This window comes from Fistularia commersonii, chromosome 17 (assembly GCF_037954325.1).
Source record: "Fistularia commersonii isolate RoL2024-O1a breed Wild chromosome 17, RoL_Fcom_v1.0, whole genome shotgun sequence".
NCBI classification, from domain to species: Eukaryota; Metazoa; Chordata; class Actinopteri; order Syngnathiformes; family Fistulariidae; genus Fistularia; species Fistularia commersonii.
In genome coordinates, this window is record NC_141300.1 from 17353121 (window position 1) to 17372676 (window position 19556).

The 19556-nt window shown below is 48.7% G+C and overlaps 1 protein-coding gene across 1 annotated transcript in view; it reads left to right on the forward strand.

Annotated features, from left to right (window-relative positions):
- The first annotated feature begins 8021 nt into the window (after nt 1-8021).
- The window catches only part of roraa (RAR-related orphan receptor A, paralog a), a 180045-nt gene continuing 168510 nt past the window's right edge, over nt 8022-19556 (forward strand). Inside the window, exon 1 of the mRNA XM_086163151.1 lies at nt 8022-8387. Within this exon, the coding sequence (XP_086019277.1) occupies nt 8234-8387 (154 nt within the window). The 5' untranslated portion in view covers nt 8022-8233. The remainder of the gene's footprint in view (nt 8388-19556) is intronic.

Genomic DNA, 19556 nt, shown 5'->3' on the forward strand with positions numbered 1-19556 from the left:
ATCTACACCTCTATCTATATATATAGCAATAGCTGTGTCAGACTTTATATCTATCTGAATATATCTTTATGCTGTCTATTTATTTCTGGATGTCTTTTGTTATCTTGTAATTGTCTCTCTATTTATATTTATATTCATATTTCTTTACATTACAATATAACTGCTGTGCAAAAGAATTTGCATGAGGCTTATCTTATCTTATCTTATCTTATCTTATCTTATCTTATCTTATCTTATGGATATATGCATTTATATGTTTGCGCATCTATACGAATATACTTGTATGTGCATAAATGGAAAATATATATATGTTTGACTGCTACTAGCTTTTACTAGCTACTACAAAAATGGATGCACACATGCTCATATCTATCTATCTATCTATCTATCTATCTATCTATCTATCTATCTATCTATCTATCTATCTATCTATCTATCTATCTATCTATCTATCTATCTATCTATCTATCTATCTATCTATCTATCTATCTATCTATCTATCTATCTATCTATCTACCTTCATAACTGTGCAATATTTCATAACAGCTAAATGTACAATATTTTTTTCATATTCTTGTGCATTCCTTATCTTTCACTTGTTACTTAAGACACTTTATAGTTTATTTGCATTTTTTATTCTCCCTTTTTCTCTTATTTTTTTACTGTTTATACAATTTTTCTACTATTATTTATCATTTTTATATTTTTCTTGTAACTCTGGCACAACAATTTCCTTCAGGATAGATACAGTTGTTCTTACTCTTATTCTTATCTATCTATCTATCTATCTATCTACAGAGTAAATTATTTTTTTTTAAATAAGGTAATGAAGGTGTGTGTGTTCCCTGGCGGTGAGCAGGTGAGGATGCAGAGTGTTCTGCCTGTAGGGGGCGCTCTACCCTCCTCCATCCTCCTCCATCCTCCTCCACCCGTAGGATCTGAGGCCGTCCAGATCAGTGACATCTTTCAAACGCGTTCCCTTCAAAAGCAAATCTGCTGAATTTGATCAGCATGTTGTTTATTCTCAAGTTTCCCCATCCAGCAATAAAAAAATAAAAATAAAAAAATGTGTTTTTTCCACCGGTTCCCACGGCCGGATGTTGGAGCCTCGCTGAGCCGGCGGTTTGACACATGAAGGCTGTTTGCACTTAAAAGTGATGAAAGTGTGAATATTCTTTGTGCTCAGCGAGGGGAGGGTGTGTGTGTGTGTGTGTGTGTGTGTGTGTGTGTGTGAGAGAGACGTTACAAATATGTTTGAAGCCAATCCTGGTCAAATATTCCAGATTCACATGACAGGAACTTGAATCTCCTTCTTCTCATCCTCAGCCGTTATTTTTCCACGAACTCAGCAGGCTTTTATTTTGTAAAACAATCACAGCAGGAAGTGTGAATGTCAACTCTTCCTTTCTATATATTTTTATCTTCAATTATTCAGGAACGTGATTGTTGGTGTTCGACACCCTCATCCGTCGGGTGGTGGTGCAGGTGGGGTTCCCGGACGTGGACGCCAGCCGCCTCTAGGTGGAGCTGTTTGAGCCGGCGTGGAGTCCACGCATGGAGTCCACGCATGGAGTCCACACATGGAGTCCACGCACGTGCACCTCGACCGCAACGCAACATCCTGCAGGAAAGCAACACAGGTGAGCGGCGGCACATAAATGCCCTCCACTCTGCGTCGCCATGACAAAAAAATGAGAGTTCAAATGAGAGTCTGTAATGACACGGCGGCTCTGGGTGAGATAGCAGATATGTGAGCGGGTAGAACCATCCAACCCATCTGCCCCATCAACCCCATCAACCCCATCAACCCCATCTGCCCCATCAACCCCATCTGCCCCATCCACCCCATCCGCCCCATCCGCCCCATCCGACCCATCAGCCCCATCCACCCCATCAACCCCATCCGCCCCATCAACCCCTTTGCGCGATCCACCCCATCCGCCCCATCCGCCCCATCCGCCCCATCTGACCCATCAGCCCCATCAACCCCATCTGCCCCATCCACCCCATCCGCCCCATCCGACTCATCAGTCCCATCCACCCCATCCGCCCCATCCGCCCCATCCGCCCCTTCGCCCGATCCACCCCATCCGCCCCATCAGCCCCATCAGCCCCATCCCCCCCATCCGCCCCATCAGCCCCATCAGCCCCATCAGCCCCATCCAACCCATCCGCCCCATCAACCCCATCCATCCCATCAACCCCATCCGCCCCATCCGCCCCCGGCCCACGAGCACGTTGCCATACATCACATCTCTTTGGCACTTTGAACTGTCAGAAGCGTGTCACTCAGCCCCTCTCCTGGCACCTTCATCCGTCAGCCTGAAATCATAAATACAATCACCCCTAACCCCCCCACCCCCACCCCCACCCCCCACCCCCCCACTCCACCCCATGTTGGCTCTTTTATTCTGTCAACTGTTTCTGAAAAAAAATGCGACGGCGCCTCTTCATTTCCGACGCATGAATAAGTGAAAGGCCATTAATATGTCTCTTTCATTACTCCGCAAAGAGCTGCGTGTTTGGGGGGGGGAGGGGGGGGGGGGCGCCGGTTCTGATGTCCGATTTGTAAGGCAACAAAGACGTGTCACCCCGAAAGCCGGCTGGCAAAAAAAAAAAATAAAATCAGATAAATCATCTTTTGCCGCTCCTTCACCGGTAACAGACGTCATCGGTGCTAAATGCTAATGCTAACTGCAATATGTATGTATGTGTGTGTAGGACGCGGTTGTAGCGGGAGGTGTGTGTTCTCCCCGTTCCCCCCCTGTGGAAAACACAAATTGTGAGTGATTACGACGCTTGTGTCCGAACCGGTCAGACCCCCCTTCGCCCCCCCATCCTTTGACAAACACATTTCTTCTTCTTTTGTGTTGCCACTCCCAAGACAAGATTAGAGGGGAAACTCATCAGTCTTCCTGGCGGTTGTCTGATAAACTTTTTATTTGAAGGGTGTCCTATCCGGCGTCTCCGGTGTCTCCCTCCAGTGCACTCCTGATTTGAAATATAGCCTTACATAATGAGGGAGAAAAATAGAGCGGTGTTGCACCCCTGAGCCGGTGTCAGCTTAATCAATCATTTTTAAACGCGGGCAGGCGTGTTCGCTCCGCTCGCCTCACATCCGCCACATCCTTCCCCTTCTAAACACTGTGACAGCGGCATCATTCATTTTAACTCCGACCAAAAATTAAACCGCCGGCATCAAACTCGTCCTTGTATTTTTTTTTTTTTTTTTTTTTTTGTGGTTCAAACACAGGGCAGAGATTCCCGAGCTTTGTTTTTTTTTTTTTTTTTTTTTTTTTTATCACTGTTTTTTTTTTTTCTTATTTTGTGTGAATGCCGAGGGGTCCTGGAGGAACGCTGAGGTCGTAGAGAAAAGGTGGAGGACTTTAAGTGGCGAAGGTGAAAAGTCGTGAGCGGCGGAGAAGGTGGAGGAGAGGTGAAGGGACGTTTGCAAGCCGCTTGGAACGGGTGGAGAAAAGTGTCAGAGGTGATTAAAGAGTATCAGCAGGAAGGAAGGGAAAGGTGGAGAAGATGCAGATGGGATCAATCATGATGTCTGTGGGAATGAAACTGCAGCCGTTTTTTGGGGGGGGATTTTTAAATGTTTTTTTTTCATCTTAAATTTCTTAGTTTATTTTCTCAAATACCCTTTAAATGTATTTATTTAGTGTGTCTCTTTTTTTTTAATTAATTTTGTACATTTATTTATCTCGCACTTTCTCAATCTATTTCATTTTATACTCTTTAAATCAATTATTAACTTATTTCCTAGCCATTTACTTATTTATGTGTTTGCTTTTTCATTTATTCATTTGTTTACTTTTTTATTCATTCATATTATTTTGTATAATTGTATTTCAGTTTATACTTTCCAAACGTATTGGTTTGTTATGAAACATCTCAGATGAATTTTTTATCTTATTTTACATGATTAATGCATCTTATTTTATAGATATTAAAGTGTTCACTGTTTTGCTTATTTTCTCATTTAGAAATTTAATTTAATTTAATTTAATTTCATGAGACAGAGGTAAGACCAGCCATATAATCTGGTTTGGAGACACGACGGAGCCGGAGGAGATATGGAGGTTCTCTGTGGGCACGAGGAGGACGGACCGGATCGGAGACGCGTCCATCGGAGGGACGACGTTCGTTCGACGTGCTGGAGATCAAGTCGGGCTGAAATGCCTCGGACATGGAAGAAAGAGGGGGAGTCAGAAGTTGGCGGTTGGAACGACGGGGGAGGAGGTTGGAGAGGAAGACCAGAGATGAGCTGTGGTCGAAGTGAGAGAAGAAGGTTTACGCCAGTGTTTCCCAACCTTTTTGGAGCCACGGCACATATTTTACATTAGAAAAATCACACGGCACACCACCAAATAAATATGTCAAAAACAGTTTTTAGCGGATTAGAATGAAACCGTTGTCTCAATTTACTTCCTGTGAAATCTAATATATCTAATATCTGTACATTCGTCAAGTTCCAATGCAAATTTCCCACTGATGTGCAACTTTTCCAGAACACTTATTTCAATGTCAGAAGACATGTCATCAATATGTATGAAAATGGTATTATTTGAGAGAACTGGCTATTTCTTTACAAACGCCAGAGCCGAGCTGTTCTTCTCCAATGATTTTGCCGGCAGGTAGTATTAATGTTTTGCTACGGTGCGTGTCTGTTTGGATTCAGAGACGAGTTCAGCAACTTTCTCACTCGTCCTGGTAGTTTTCAGCAACGCTGCCTGTTTGTTTACGCAGATACAAGTATCGTAATTTTCGGATGATAAGCCGTGACTTTTTTCACATGAACAACGATGCGGCTAATATATGGACTTTGGGTGGGGGACGCTAACAAGCTTCACGCCGCTAAAACCTTTATCCTCGTCAAACCGGACCGATGAAATGACCGGGAAATTCTAAGTCTGTTCAACTCCGACACCGAAGAAGACGACTTTGATGGTTTTAGCGCGCAGGAGGAAGACCGAGATAGCGATCGGCTAGCAGGTGCGGCTTATATGGAGGCGCGCCCAATAGTCCGGAAATTATGGTACTTTTTATTTTTAAAAATGTATCACACAAAGCCTCACTAATCACTCTGACACACAGATGCGCAGGTTAATTCACCACCCATTGCCATGGAATGGACACGCTGCCCACATAGACATGGGAATACACATTATTTGCGTTGGATAAATAATTTTCGGACCAATCGGGTGAAAGTGGGCATTTTTCCACGGCACAGCTGATGATCTCTCACGGCACATTAATGGTTGGGAAACACTGGTTTAGTGGGAGCTTTAAATCGTCACGTTTCGAACACAAACACGTGTCGGAAAAGCAGCTGTTTTGATTCCATTTTATAATATATACATATTTTTTGCAAAGCACCCCCCCTCCCCTCTGGACTGCTCAGGCGTCTGCCGGGCTTTTGTTTCCCTCCCGTCAAAACCCTCTCGAGTTTAAGTTCCCAGCTCTGAAAAAACGTGCAGCCGGCGCGGAATGCCGGTGCGGTGGGACGGCGGCGGGTCATAAGGTCGGGGGAACTCGGAGGCGCGGGAGCCGAGGGCGGGGAGAAAGCGCGGCGCCTCCTGGCTTGGCAGCGCCGGCGTCCTCCTGGCTCCCTGACAGGACCTTCGGCTGCAGAAAGTTATATCACGCTCCTGTTCCCGAGTTATGAGCGGAGCCGGCCGCGGCGGAAACAACGGAGAACGTGTTTTGACAGTGTTCCCGCCGCCGCCACCGCCGCCACCGCCACCGCCACCGCCACCGCCACCGTGACGCTCGCTTTGTTGTGCTTTTCACAGGGTGTCACGCTGTTTCGGAAAGAAATAAATAAATGACGTTTTTAGTTTCCTGCGAGTGGGAGAGCTGATCAGCGGACGACTGAAATCCGCATACCTGCGCGTCCGCGTGACGCTTGATGGCTCCGCTTCATTTTCAAAACTGTTCTCGGGGGCGACGGGCCGCAAATACGACGGCACGGGGCCGTAACACATGACAAATGAACAAATACCGACATGCTGTTTTCTTGAAAGGAAAATCCTCCAACGGAAAAAACGGAAAATGATGCCTTCTGCTTCACTCTGTGTGTGTGTGTGTGTGTGTGTGTGTGTGTGTGTGTGTGTGTGTGTGTGTGTGGAAGACGACCTCTTGAAAATTATTATCATGAGCATGAACGTGTGTAGAGTAAATCTTAACTTTTTGTCGGGTTAAGGTGAAAAGGGGCCTTCAAAGAGCTGGTTCTGCACACACACACACACACACACACACACACACACACACACACACACACACACACACACACGCACACACACACACTGCTCATGGTTGACAATATTTATTAGGTGATCAGATTTTATCGGTGAATTGATTACTTTGTCGATACATTTACTTCATTCCATGTGTTTAGCTAACTTTAGCGGGAATTGCTTAAATGAAGTTCTAATATATTAACAGTGATACAGTGGACTATACACACACACATACACACAGACACACACACACACACACTGCTCACGGTTGACATGATTTATTTGGTATTAGAGAACAGGTTTCATTTATCAATTGATTATTTTGTCTATACATTTACTTCATTCCAGGTCTTTAGCATATTTAGCCAAAATGGCTAAGTTAAAGTGCTAATTTGTTAACCTCGAGCTTGTGGATTAGACACACACACACAAACACACACACACACACACAGACACACACACACACTCACACATACACCTGATGGTTGACATTATTAATTCGGTTTCAGGTTTCATCTGTGAATTGATTACTTTGTTTTGATATAAATACTTCATAGTGAACTTTAGCAGGGATTGCTAAGATCAAGTGCTAATACATTAACAGTGATCCTGGAGTGCGCGCACACACGCACACATACACACACACACACACACACACACACACACACACACACACGCTACTCATGCTGGTTGACATTATTTATCAATTATTGGTGAGGTGATGATGATGTTTATCATGATAATGACAGTGACAACGGTGACTGTTGTTCCTCACTATCACCATGACGATGATGGAGGTGGTTATGATGAAGATGATGAAGATGAAGATGATATCAACCAGTGACGTGCATTGATGTTCAAGGCTGGTGAGGCACTGACATCATCGCCGCACGTCCTCCTCATATTTGAACGGCAAATGTGAATTTTTTGGGCCATTTTGAAAAAAAAAAAACTAAAAATGGCGAAGTTACGTGGAAAATAACTGGGAATAAATGTAACCATCTTATTTATTTTTTTTCATTTTGCATTTCTTTCTTTCGGTGATGACAGGTGAGGTCCAGCCTGCTTCTACTGACTGCAGCTCACTGATGATGATGTTTCCAAGATCATGGTGGCGATGAAGGTAAAAGATGGAGATGATGATGATGATGATCTGGTGATGATGATGCTTGCAAACATGATCATATTGATGGTCATATAATAATGAAGATGTTGTGATGGCGGTAAGGACGTAGAAGGTGATATTGATAATTGATGATAATCGATAATTGATGATGGAGACACTTTGGTATTTTAAACTGCGTGCAATAAAAAAAAAAACATGTCATTATGTAATTTCGTCAGTTTTATTTTGAAAGGATTAACAGAAAGTAATGAAAATAAACACGCACGCACGCACCCAAACGCACACACACACACACACACACACAGACACACGCACGACGTGTTCGCGTGGCGAAACGTGAACGTTTGACTTTGACGGCCGCGCGTGTGCGTGTGCGTGTGCGCGTCATTGTACTTCGCAGCCGCGGAAGTGCATCATCGGCGGTGCGTTCAAGTGACGGGTAAAAAAAAAAGGAAAAAAGAAACCCGGCGCTCCGCCCATGAGAAACGAAGAATTAAAACTCCCCCCTCCGAAAAAAAGAGCAAAAAAGAAAAAAACCCACGGCGCCGTTCGAGTGCGCGGGGGTCGATGTGCACGGAGGATCCCAGGCCTGCATCCATTCCTCGGTTATTGACGAGCTCTCCCTTCCCCCGGCGTGCACGGCCGGCCGCTCTCTAGCGCCGCCCGCGGCCGTCCGGACCCGCTGCAGCCTTCCGTCTCATTCCTCACTTGGAGTCCAAATTCCCGCGGCCGCTCCGCTGCGTCGGAGCTCGCAGATCGCAAAAAAGAAAAACAACAAAAAAAAATAATAATAATAAAAAAAAAAAAACCCCAGCCGCCCCTCCGAGCGCCAGCGGTAGTTTCCACCTCCCCACTCGACATGGACTCCCCCCCCGATCCGGCGAGCGACCCGGGCAACGGCGCCTCGGAGCCGGCTACCCCGGCCAGGGAAACCCCGGTAAACCTGGAGACGCTCCGGAAAGCGGAGCACCCGGCCCCGGTGCGGCGGCAGACCTGCTCCAGCACCAACAGAGGTAGGAGAACCGTGGGGTCGGGAAGGGAAGGGAGGGAGAAGAAGAAGAAGGAGAAGGAGAAGAGGAGGAGGAGGTGGTGGAGGAGAAGATGAGGGCTGGAGGAAATTTGAAATGATTTAGAAAAACGGATTCAAACAAAAACAAGGAAGGATAATAAACTTCAAAAATGAATGGAACCGCCCCCCCCCCTTCCCTTCCTCTTCTCCCCACGCGTGAACCCACCCACGAGTGTGCGTGTGTTTCTGCGAACCGGTGTGTTATTGGCGTGGATCACCGATCCGGTCACGCGTGGAAGCACCGGGAAACTTGGGATCCGGTCCGCTCGGCGTCCACGGACACCAGCACTTCTACAAAGTTTTTTTTGTTTTTTTTTGCAGAACTGTCAGTCTTCCGGTACCGGGACTGGCACCGGGCTCTCGTGCGTAAACGTGCGTTTAAAAAAAAAAAAAAAAATCGTCGTGCACGGCGTGTCCCGGTGCAGCGTGGAACCGACACGCCGCAATTCCACGCACACCCCCGACCCCCTTCCTGTTTTTTTTTTTTCACGCATTCATCATGTCTCACGCGAACGCGTCCCGTGCGTGGCGTCTCACCCCCCCCTCCCCTCTGCCTTCCGCGCACACGCACACGCACGCACAAGTTCAAAGACGGCGTTGCGTTTTTCTCCGCGGACACTTTTAGAAAAAACAAAAAAGAAATGTCACCAAATGTATTTATTTCTCTGTCGCTGCGCACATTGGCGTGCGCGTGCACATCCGACCGGAAGAGACGTGGCCGCGGAGCACCCGGTGATCCCTCCGCGCACGGGTATATTTAGAGCGTGATATGGTGAATGTGGAATGTAAGCTGGTTATGTAACAGGTTTAGCAATAAACAGAGGGGCGGGAGCGCGCGTGCGCGTGCACGGCAAGGAGGCGTGGTGGTGTGTGTGTGCGTGTGCGTGTGCGTGTGTGTGTGTGAAGGGGGGGGGGGTTGAAATCACCGTCGCCGATGATCCCTGGAGTTCAACGCGGTGACCGCTGTTGTTTAATCACACACACACACTCATGCACGCACACACGCACACACACACACACACGGAGTGTGTGACTGGTTTGGCAGCCGTCTGGGCTGTTATGTAATCGCGGGGCAGAGAGGCAGGTAGTTGGGAGGCTCCAGGACCTTTTATATTTTTATTTTCTCCTCCTCCTCCTCCCTTTTCTCCAAGTCTGACTTTGAGACACTCCTAACCTGCTGACCCACTTTCACCCCGCCCTGTTTTTTTTTTCCTTTATATATTTTTTATTTTTTCTCTCTCTCTCTCTCTCTTTCTTATGCGCAGGATTAAATTGTGTCTGGGAAGCAAAGAGAGAGAGAGAGAGGCAGGAAAGAGAAGGCCTCCCGTCTGTTATGTAACGCTGAGCGGCTAAAAAGAGAGACGGCCATGTTGGGCCCGACAGCCCTCTGCAGCTGGAAACTCTAATATTATTATTGTTATTATTATTTTAAATCCAACCTCGCCGAGTCATGATAATAATAATAATTAGTATTATGGCGTTGGTTACATAAGGCGCCGTCCTCCTGCGGGAGCGTCCCCCCCCCTCCTCCCTCCCCCGTCGCTTCCCTTTTTCCCCCCGTTGTTGTTGTTGTTGTTGTTGTTGTTGCGGAAAGTTCTGGGAATTCTACGCGTGCAGGACTGTGTGTGTCTCCGCTTGTTGTATTGAAATGTACCTTCACACACACGCGTGTGTGTGTGTGTGTGTGTTGTACACGCCGGCCTCTGACGTTGCACTCAGCGATCCAAAAAATCCCAAACATTTTTTACCAGATGTAAGTAAGAGCCCTGGGGCGCCGCGGCGGCGGCCATGTTTTCCTGTTGTTGTTGTTGACATAACATGGGGAGCGCGGTCATGTGGCGTCTTCTAAAAGCCGGGACTTCTTCCGGAAGGACGGCGTTTGCAGCATCAGCTGTTCCGCCGGTTCACATCGGGATCTATTTATTTTCCATTAGACGAGGGATCCCGCGCTGGACGCACACACCCAACGAGTGCAATGTGTGTGTGTGTGTGTGTGTGTGTGTGTGTGTGTTCAGGGTGACATCTGCTCGTGATTTGGACTCTGGCACCGCCGCTCTTTAAAACAGCAGAAAAAAATGAAACAGAGTTCAGAGTGTGTTTGAGCGTGGCCGTGCTCGCCTAAGGAGGATGTGTCCACGTTGGCCCGTGAAACCCCGCCTCCCGCTAAGCTAAGCTAAGCGTTGCGGAAAATGAATGAATCCCACGTCTCCTTGCTGAAAGCTCGTTTTCTGGGAAGAAAAAGAAAAGTTCCCGTCCTATCATGCATCATATCAAGGAATATCGGTAATTGATGATGTCACCCTTGACCTTCTGCTGGCCGGAGGTCATTAGGGGGAGTTCAAAACGGTTATTTTTGTGCTTTTGTTTTAGCAGCCTTGCTAATTAGCTTAGAGGCTAAGCTAATCCCCGGCGTGCCGGTTCCCGGGCGGCTTGCCGATTGTTTTTCCTAATGCGGCCCTCAAAGATCTATGGCAGCAGCTCATAGCGTGCCGTTTGATCAATGGGGCCTATTTTTTGCGGCGGAAGGACACCAGACGCCAGACCCAGTTAGCTTTTCGCGGAAACCGCTAAAGAAAGTTCATCGGCGGCGACCGAATCACCCTATCGGCCACCAGGGCGCCGCTGCCGACCCCTGAAATCTGATCGGCCGCCCATCGTCGTCTTCTCCCACGTTCCAGTCGGCGGGTTCTTTGACGGAATGATTGACGTCCGACAGGCTCCGCCCCCTTCCGTGACCCCCAGCGGAGGAAATGACCGCGTGGTTCGAGTGCCGAGATCGGATTTCAAAAATATAAAAAAACGAATCCTTCGCCGACGTGCGTGCGTATTTCAATATTCGTCCGACTTTTCTTTTTCTTCGCTTTCCGTGTTTTCTCAGATGGAGTCGCTCCGCCATCATTAGGGTTTGACGGCGCCGAACGCCGGTCGGCGCTGGTGCGGTTCTTTGACTGCGGCCGCGGGGGGAGGAAGGGGAAAGTAAGAGCAGCAGAAGGCCGACACCCCGAGCGCCGCTCGCCTGTCAATCAGAGCGCCGGCGCCGTAATGATCTTCTTCATATCAGCCCCGGGCGCCCGGTGCACGTGTTGTACTACCAAACTGAAGTAGTACTTCATAACCTTCGTCTGGGAGGAAAAACAAAACAATACGGGAACAGAGAAATCTTCGCTTCTCCTGTTCTCCAATGCGAAGGGTCGATGCGTGGATGGGCCCACCGGAATTGTGTGTGTGTGTGTGTGTGTGTGTGTGTGTGTGTGTGTGTGTGTGTGTGAGGCAGCGCTTTGGTTTGCCCACTTTCTCTCATTCTGTTTTGAAAATATATTATATTTTACATTTTATTTGGAAAAACTGACAGTTTTCACATTTGTTCTCTGGTTTGAAGGGTAGATGAGTGGATGTGGCCACCAGAAGTGTGTGTGTGTGTGTGTGTGTGTGTGTGTGTGTGTGTGATGCACCGCGTCGCTCTTGATCAATAACTTTATCACATTTTATTCAGAACATTTCTATAGTTCATATTCTATTCAGTAAAATGGACCTTTTTCACGTTCCCTGTTTTCTAACCAGAGATTTTGATGCGTGGATGTACCCATTAGAAATGTGTGTGTGTGTGTGTGTGTGTGTGTGTGATGCACGTGTTGCTCCAGATCAATAACTTTATTACATTTTATTTTGAGAATGTATATAATTCACATTTTATTTGGAAAAAATGACTGTTTTAGCTTTTCGTGTTTTGAAGTGTGTTTTTGTGTGTGTGTGCGCGCGTGTGTGTGTGTTTGCGTGCGATGCAGTGCTCCCCCCATCAATAACTCTATCATATTTTATTTTTAAAATGTATATAGTTCACATTCTATTGAAAAACTCATCATTTTCACATTCCCTATTCTTCAATTTGAAAGGTCGATGAGTGGACGTACTCACCAGAAGTGAATGTGTGTGTGTGTGTGTGTGTGTGTGTGTGTGTGTGTGTGTGTGAGGCAGCATTTTGTTCCGCCCCCGATAGATAACCTTATCACATTTTATTTTGAAAATATATTATGTTTCACATTTTATTTGGAAAAAAACAACGGCTTTCACATTTCCTGTTCTCTGAACTCGTGTGTGTTTGTGTGTGTGTGTGGGTGTGTGTGTGATGCAGTGCTTCGCCCCTGATCGATAACTTTATCATATTTTATTTCAAAAATGTATATAGTTTATATTTTATTTTGAAAAAAATTGACGTTTCCCATCCCCTGCTCTCCAATCTGAAAGGTCGATGAGTGGATTTACCCAGCAGGAGTTCGTTTATGTGAGTGTGTGTGTGTTTGTGTGTGTGTGTGTGTGTGTGTGTGATGTAGCATTTCATTTGATAGATAACCTTATCATATTTTAATATATATTTCACATTTAATTTAGAAAAAAAAAACAACCATTTTCAACATTTCCTCTTCTCCCCTTTGAAAGGTCGATGCGTGGATATGCCCATCAGAAGTGTGTGTGTGTGTGTGTGTGTGTGTGTTTCGGCCAAGATAGATAACTTTATCAATAAAGTTTAGACGCGTCAAACTAGTCCAAGCGGCATAAGTTTGGAACCTTGTGGGACATTTTATTTTGGAGTTGTGGAGTCACCAGTGGCCTAAGTGGGGCTGGCGTCGCCGTCGCCGCCGCCGCCGCTGCCGCCGCCGCCGCTGACAGACACGGGATTTTGATGCGAGGTCTCGGGCGGCCAAACGGCAGCTCAGATCTCTGGCCCATTTACAGAAGTTAGAGACGAGCGTCTGAGCCGCGCTGACCGGAAACACTCCAGATGCGTTATTGGAGGGCGTTGAAGGAGTCTAAATTTAATGCGGTACAGCGCGACCTCGCCGCCGCTCTGGGGCCGCTGCCATATGAAAGCGGGGACCCTCCGCTGAGGCCCCGCCGAGGAACTTGGGGGGCTCGGAGCACTCCGAGGAGGTTCTGGTGTCACATCCAGGGCCAGTCCCTTCACACACACACACACACACACACACACACGCTCATGCAGCAGGCAGAGGAAGAAGTGTGCGCGCTAGAAAGTGCTAGCCTTTTATCATTTAAACTATTCAAACAGAGCACCTCCAGAACCTCTCAACCAATCTATTTCTAAAACATACATTCTGCGGGAGCTAACTGGAGCGCCACCGCGCCGCCGCCGGAGTAATTTGAAAATGGACGTGCGCGGCGGTGATTCGAGGCCCCCAGATTCCAGATCCATTGTTTTCACAAATCCACTCCAATTCCTATGTCAGAAGCGCAGGTACGACTCCGGCGCCGCCGTCGCGCAAACTTTCCCCAAAGTTCCATCCGTCACCTGGAATAAATAAAACTTTTGCGAGGGGGGGGGGGAGATAAAACACTTGAAAATCAGTGTCATTTCTGTCGGCTTGATTACTTATATTGGAATAACAAGCGCGGCTTAATCTCATAAATAAAAAAGGCAGAGATACGGATCCGTCCCCTCCAGGTACCGCCGCCACTTAATCCAATTAGCTCGGCTCTCAGGCTTGACGGGCTCTTCAAACACCCCTGGTGACTTCTGAGTGCCGATTACAATCAGCTACTATTTTCAGCCTTTGATTAGAATCTGGTGAGGTTGGACATAATTTTATTTTATTTTATTTTTTCGAACCCAGAACCAACTAATTATTACCCCCCCTCCCGTCTTTCTTTCGGAGGAGCCGTCGGGTCGCGTTAGTTAAAACAATCGCCGGCGTCGGTTGACGCTCGGAAATGGACGGCGTTTTTTATTTTGTTTTTATTTAGTTTTGGTCTATATTACACGTACATGGAGTACGTACGCATATGATAAGATGACATTGTGTCATGACATAAAATATTAACAGAAATATCAGGGGTGGAGGAAAAAAAAACAAAACCGTCCGTTGTTTACGTCTGTTGCCGGTTCAAAACTCTTTTTATTGTATTAGTAAAGACATGACAGTTTGGTAAAAATAGGAGGTAAAATTAGAGTCCATCTGGAAAATGTCCCATCCTCTTCGGATCCGTAGCGGGTCCGGTTTGAACCGGCCGATACTTCTGGCTTTTAATGCAGCTGTGAACAATATGTTTAGGAGGTATTTTTCATCCTTTCTGTCTATTCCCACAGGGGTTGCTCCTAATAATGCAGCTGTAGGGCTTTGTGGAGCGTCAAAAACCTCCTTCCAAAATAAACTTAGTTTAGGGCAAAGCCAAAATGTGTGTGTGTGTGTGTGTGTGTGTGTGTGGTTGGCAATATTTAAGGGTTTTAAAAGGCGGTCGTGGCCGAGACGTGCGAATTTCCAGGTTCGGTCGTTTCCATCGGCGCTTTGAATCAAACACACCCGGTCACACTGAGGGGGAATCGAATCTCCAACCAGAGCACCTTAGGTTACATTCACCCATTCACACACACACACACACACACACACACTCGTTCATCGCTAATGCAAAGCGCTAACCAACTTGGGGGTCCAGAGTCGAGGTGCGGCTCTTTCGGGGAGCCGGTGTTGGAAAAATTGTCGGTTAGATTCCCTGCTCCTGGTTGGCCACATTTTATTTTGAAAATGAATATAGTTTCCTTTTATTTTGAAAATGAATATAGTTTGCTTTTTATTTAGAAAGAAAATGGACCGTTTTCACATTCCCTGTTGACCAATTTGAAAGGTCGATGAGTGAATGCACCCACCAGAAGCGTGTGTGTTTTTGTGTGTGCGTATGTGTGTGTGTGTGTGTGTGTGTGTGTGTGAAGTAGCGTTTCGTTTCACCCCTGATCGATAACCTCATCACATTTTATTTTGAAAATACGTCCTATCCTGGACGGCCTTGCTAGCCAGCCGTGCACGGCAGCTGTTCTGCCGTCGGTGTGTGTGGACGAATGTAATCCAGCTGTTTAGGTTGGATTACATTCATTCGTTTAGCATCAACAACAAATCACGCTAACTGGCTAATTCGTCGGCGCGCTCTGCGCAGATGGCGGGCGTTTGGAGGCGGAGCCTGCGGCGCCAGTCGACTGACGGTGATTGAGCGACAGGGCGCGCTCGCTCGCTCGCTCGCTGTCTGATCCATCAACACTCTGCAGCTTCATTTTCACGAACGCACTCCTTAAAGAGGCAGTAATTGATGTCACGCCGGGGCTTTTTTTCAAAGAAAATAACATTTTGTTGTCTGTTTTTACATGACAGACAGAAGTAGACCGGCAGGAGCGGCGAGACGAAGGCCTCGGGTTGTCATCCGCGGCGGCGCATCCCCCAAGATGGCGGGATCTCGCTTGTTAGCGGGGCTGTTAGCGTGTTATTGTTGCAATCTAGCGGGACGGCTAGATGTTCAAATCCAAGGCGTAGTCAGGTCCCGGCGGCGTGAGCCGAGAGCGCCGACGGCGTCCCGCGGCGCAAATATACATCATGGACGACGTGATGGAGTGTCAGTTTGAATGTGTTAAACAAGTGTGTCCTGTGATGCTCATTAATTTCTGCTCCATTTGCAGTGTATGTATTTATGTATGTATGTGTGTAAGTGTGTGTGTGTGTGTGTGTGTGTGTGTGTGTACACGGGCACTGTCTCTCCGCCGGCTCGGCGCCACGGCGTCCTCTTCGGAGAGCCACTCCATCTCTGTCAGGGGGGCAGGTGGAAAAATTCACGCTTGCACTTCTAATTGGACAAAGTGCCTCTCAAACTCCCGTGCATGTCGGGAACCGCTGCGCAAAAAAAACCAGGTGTGGACGGAGCCTCGCACCCGCACCACCTCCACCTCCACCTCCACCTCCACCTCCACCTCCACTCTTTGGCCTGATGGCTTAAATAATAGATTTAGAAAAACGTATCAGAGGCAACAAATCTTTCCCCCCGGCCTCTGGTCAACAAGCCGCCGCTGCAAAACAAGAAAGGGACTTTCTGGCGCTGGCGGCGGCCTGGAGGCTGGACGTGGCCGTGGGGCCGGACGCTCCGGGAGCCTTTAAACCGGCTCGTCTCGCTCCGGGCCGAACCTCCCCTGCGACTCGGCATGAAGAAAAGAAGTATGAAAGAGAAAGCGTCTCAGCGCTCCGTCCGAGAACTGCACTTGTACTCCTCGGTATCCTTAGCGGGGCGGCTCTGCTACGACTTCCGGCGCCTCCCTTCCGAGCAGCGGGAGTATTCGGGGGATCCCCCGCGCTGATGTATGACCCCGAACTGATGTGATTGCCGGCGAAGCGGCGCGGACAGCGGAGATAGATGGCGGAGTCCCCGCTCAGGCAGATAACGCCCGAGTCCTCCCGCGGGGGGATGAAGGGAGGGCGGCGTCGGTGCGGCGCCTCCCGGTCCCTCTGTGCCGCCATTCTACTAAAATTCGGCTTCGCCCTCGACCCGTCGGGGTCAATTGTTCGCCGCGGGTGTGCTGACCTCTTCCATCCACACCTGTGACGGCGCCGTCCGTCCCGGTGGGGTCATCCTGAATCTAACCATCCCAAACGATCATCCATTCATTCATTCTCTAAACGGCGTATTTTGCACGCCGTTGTCATTGGACGGGAGGCGGCGTTCATCCTGAACCCGTCGCCGGTCGTATTTACAGACATACAACATTTGCCCTCTCGTTCCGGCACCATATAAAGGCGTACGGACGCTGATACACTCCTTCACATTTCATAAAGACGTACAGCCGTTCACTCTTTCATATACAGACGCAGACAATGGAATTGATGTAATTGGTGCAGGAGCGGGAATAATCCATAGGATTAGTAATCCTTCGCTGCTTCTGTGTGACTCAGTTGTTGCTCTGTTTGGAAAAATGAACAAATATATATATATATATATATATGTCTATGCTAGTATAAAAGGCTGTTTTTATGCTGTTCAGCGTGTTATCAATAGGAAGGGAGCGCTTTATGATCCGCCTGAATCAAAGAGCGCCGCTGCAGCGGCTGACAGGCGGCGCAAGTTTTTATTTTTTTTGTTTTTGTTTTTTCATTTTTTTCATTGAGGAACAAGGTGCGCGGCGCCGCTTCCCCGCGCGCGAGCAGATGGCGGTGAGCTGGTGTATAATAGATCTCGGTATTAGCCCCCGCGCATGCTGGGAGCGTCGGCGGATGGCACGCCGCGGAGTAAAAGGGAAGCGGTGACCTTCTGTCCCGTCATTTACCCCCTCCGCGCCCCCCCATACCGCCTCAAATTACTTTGTTTTAGCCAATTATAGCGGCCGGCTGAGCATCAAGCGGGCCGCCGTTTTCCGCTCACCTGGACCCGCGCGTTGTTATCGCTCTGTCATCCAGAGACGGCCGCGAGGAGGGCGGCGGCGCGAAGAGCCGCCCCGCGCCCCGTCGCGTTCACTCGGATTAACGCCACCAAGTTTTCTCCGGCGTGCGCCGAACACACAGTGTTTCAAGGTGGAAATTGTGTCGGGGAGGGGGTTAACAGCCGTACCGGCGCAGATTATGCGCTCGGAGGGGCCGCGGAGAGTGCCAGCAGTGACAGTTGGGGTGGGAATTGAGCGCTCGGCTCGAGTCCGCTCGGAAACACCACTGGGCCCGGGGCTGGTCTCCGCAGCCCCCCCTTCCCCCCGCTGAGGCATTGAGGCCCCCGCCGCTCCGCCGGGGGTCGGAGCGAGGGGGGGGGGGGGGTCGCCGGGGCCCCTTTGCTCCCGCTTGATGAGCTCCCACTAATGGCTGCTCCTTTGAAAGCCGACGGGCGCGTTTGAGGGAAGAGCGTCTTTTTACTTCCCTCCAGCTTCGCCTTGGCCGGGCATTCGTCAGTCGGCCTGCCTGGCTTTGCTTCCCTGCCCGCATGGTGGCCCGCCAAGGGGCCGCAACGTCTGTCATTTGTTTCGCTTTCAAATAAAAGTTGAGGATTTACCAATAAAAAGTAAAAAAAAAAAAAAGAATAGCCGTCTGATGATGCCTGCGGGCAGTCTGACAAAGCGCTGCAATGCTAATATTTGCAGTCCAGAGATTTCCTTTGTACCTTAAATGCAGCATCTGCTCTGATAACGAGTGATTCGTCTGGGGCTTTGCGTCGTAAACTGGCCGCGCTTCCGATCTGGCCGATCGCACGCACAAAGGAAACTCCCTCCACATCTGATGAACCAGAACCGGAAACCGCGGCGCCCGCGTCCGTTGACCCGTTCAGATTCGGCGTCAAACGCGAGGATGAGAAGCGAGGAGGTGGATTCCGATCCTCGAAACATCTTACCTTTGGATCGGGCGCTTCTATTGAGAAGTTGGAGGTGTCCTTGGAAACCTCCTTAGAACTTCTCACTTTCTCTGTCTTCCCTCCTGCTGTTCGGCCCGTGCCCCCACCAACTCCCCTTCCCCGCCGCCGGAAAACTAGGGCGAAGGTTGCGGCGGTGAATTTGATATAAGAGACGAGGCGCTTCCAGCGAGCGACTTGTCAACCCAAAAACAAAAATGCTCCTCGCCGGAGCTGCGATATTCGCGTACTCCCAGAGAAAGCGTCCTCCGCCAGAAGAGACGCTCCCAGAAGAGATCTTTGTCAGGATCCGCCTCTCGTCGGAAAGTGAAGGTCGGCGGCGGCAAACTGAATTGTCTGAACTTGCAAATAACTTACAAATAAGCGGTCCGACGGCGTAGCGTGTCGGGGTTCCTTTCCCCGTCCGGGCCTCGGTACGTCTTCTGTCTCGCCGTGTCAAAACCTCAAGCCGCCGTCTGCCAGGCGGCACGCCGCGTCGGCGGAAATATAAATGAAAATAAAGCAGATGTTTGCAGTTGTATAATGGCGGAGGAAGGAGCTGGCTACGGCAGCGGCGCTCTGCACGGCGAGCCGCCGTGGAGGCCGGATCCGGATCCGGAGCCGGAGCGTTCCAACTATCACAAAGTGAAAGGTTCGATTCCCGGCTGAACCCCGAGTTTCTCCCGCCGGTCGGCTGGCGCTTTGCTTGGCAGCCGTGCAAACATGGCTGAACGGCGCCGCCGCTTTGGAAACGCAAGGTGTGAAAACACTATGTATGTTTGCAAGCGTTTAAATCAGGGGTGTTAAAGTCAAACACACGGGGGGACGCAATTTAAAAAAAAAACATGCAAGGCCGGGACTGGTGGAGATGTTTATTGAAAGCTTATTGAAATGACCTTATTGCACACAGTGAACCTAAAACTAACTAAGCCCATTAGTTATTGCCCATAAAACTCATCAAGATAATGATACAAAAAGATAA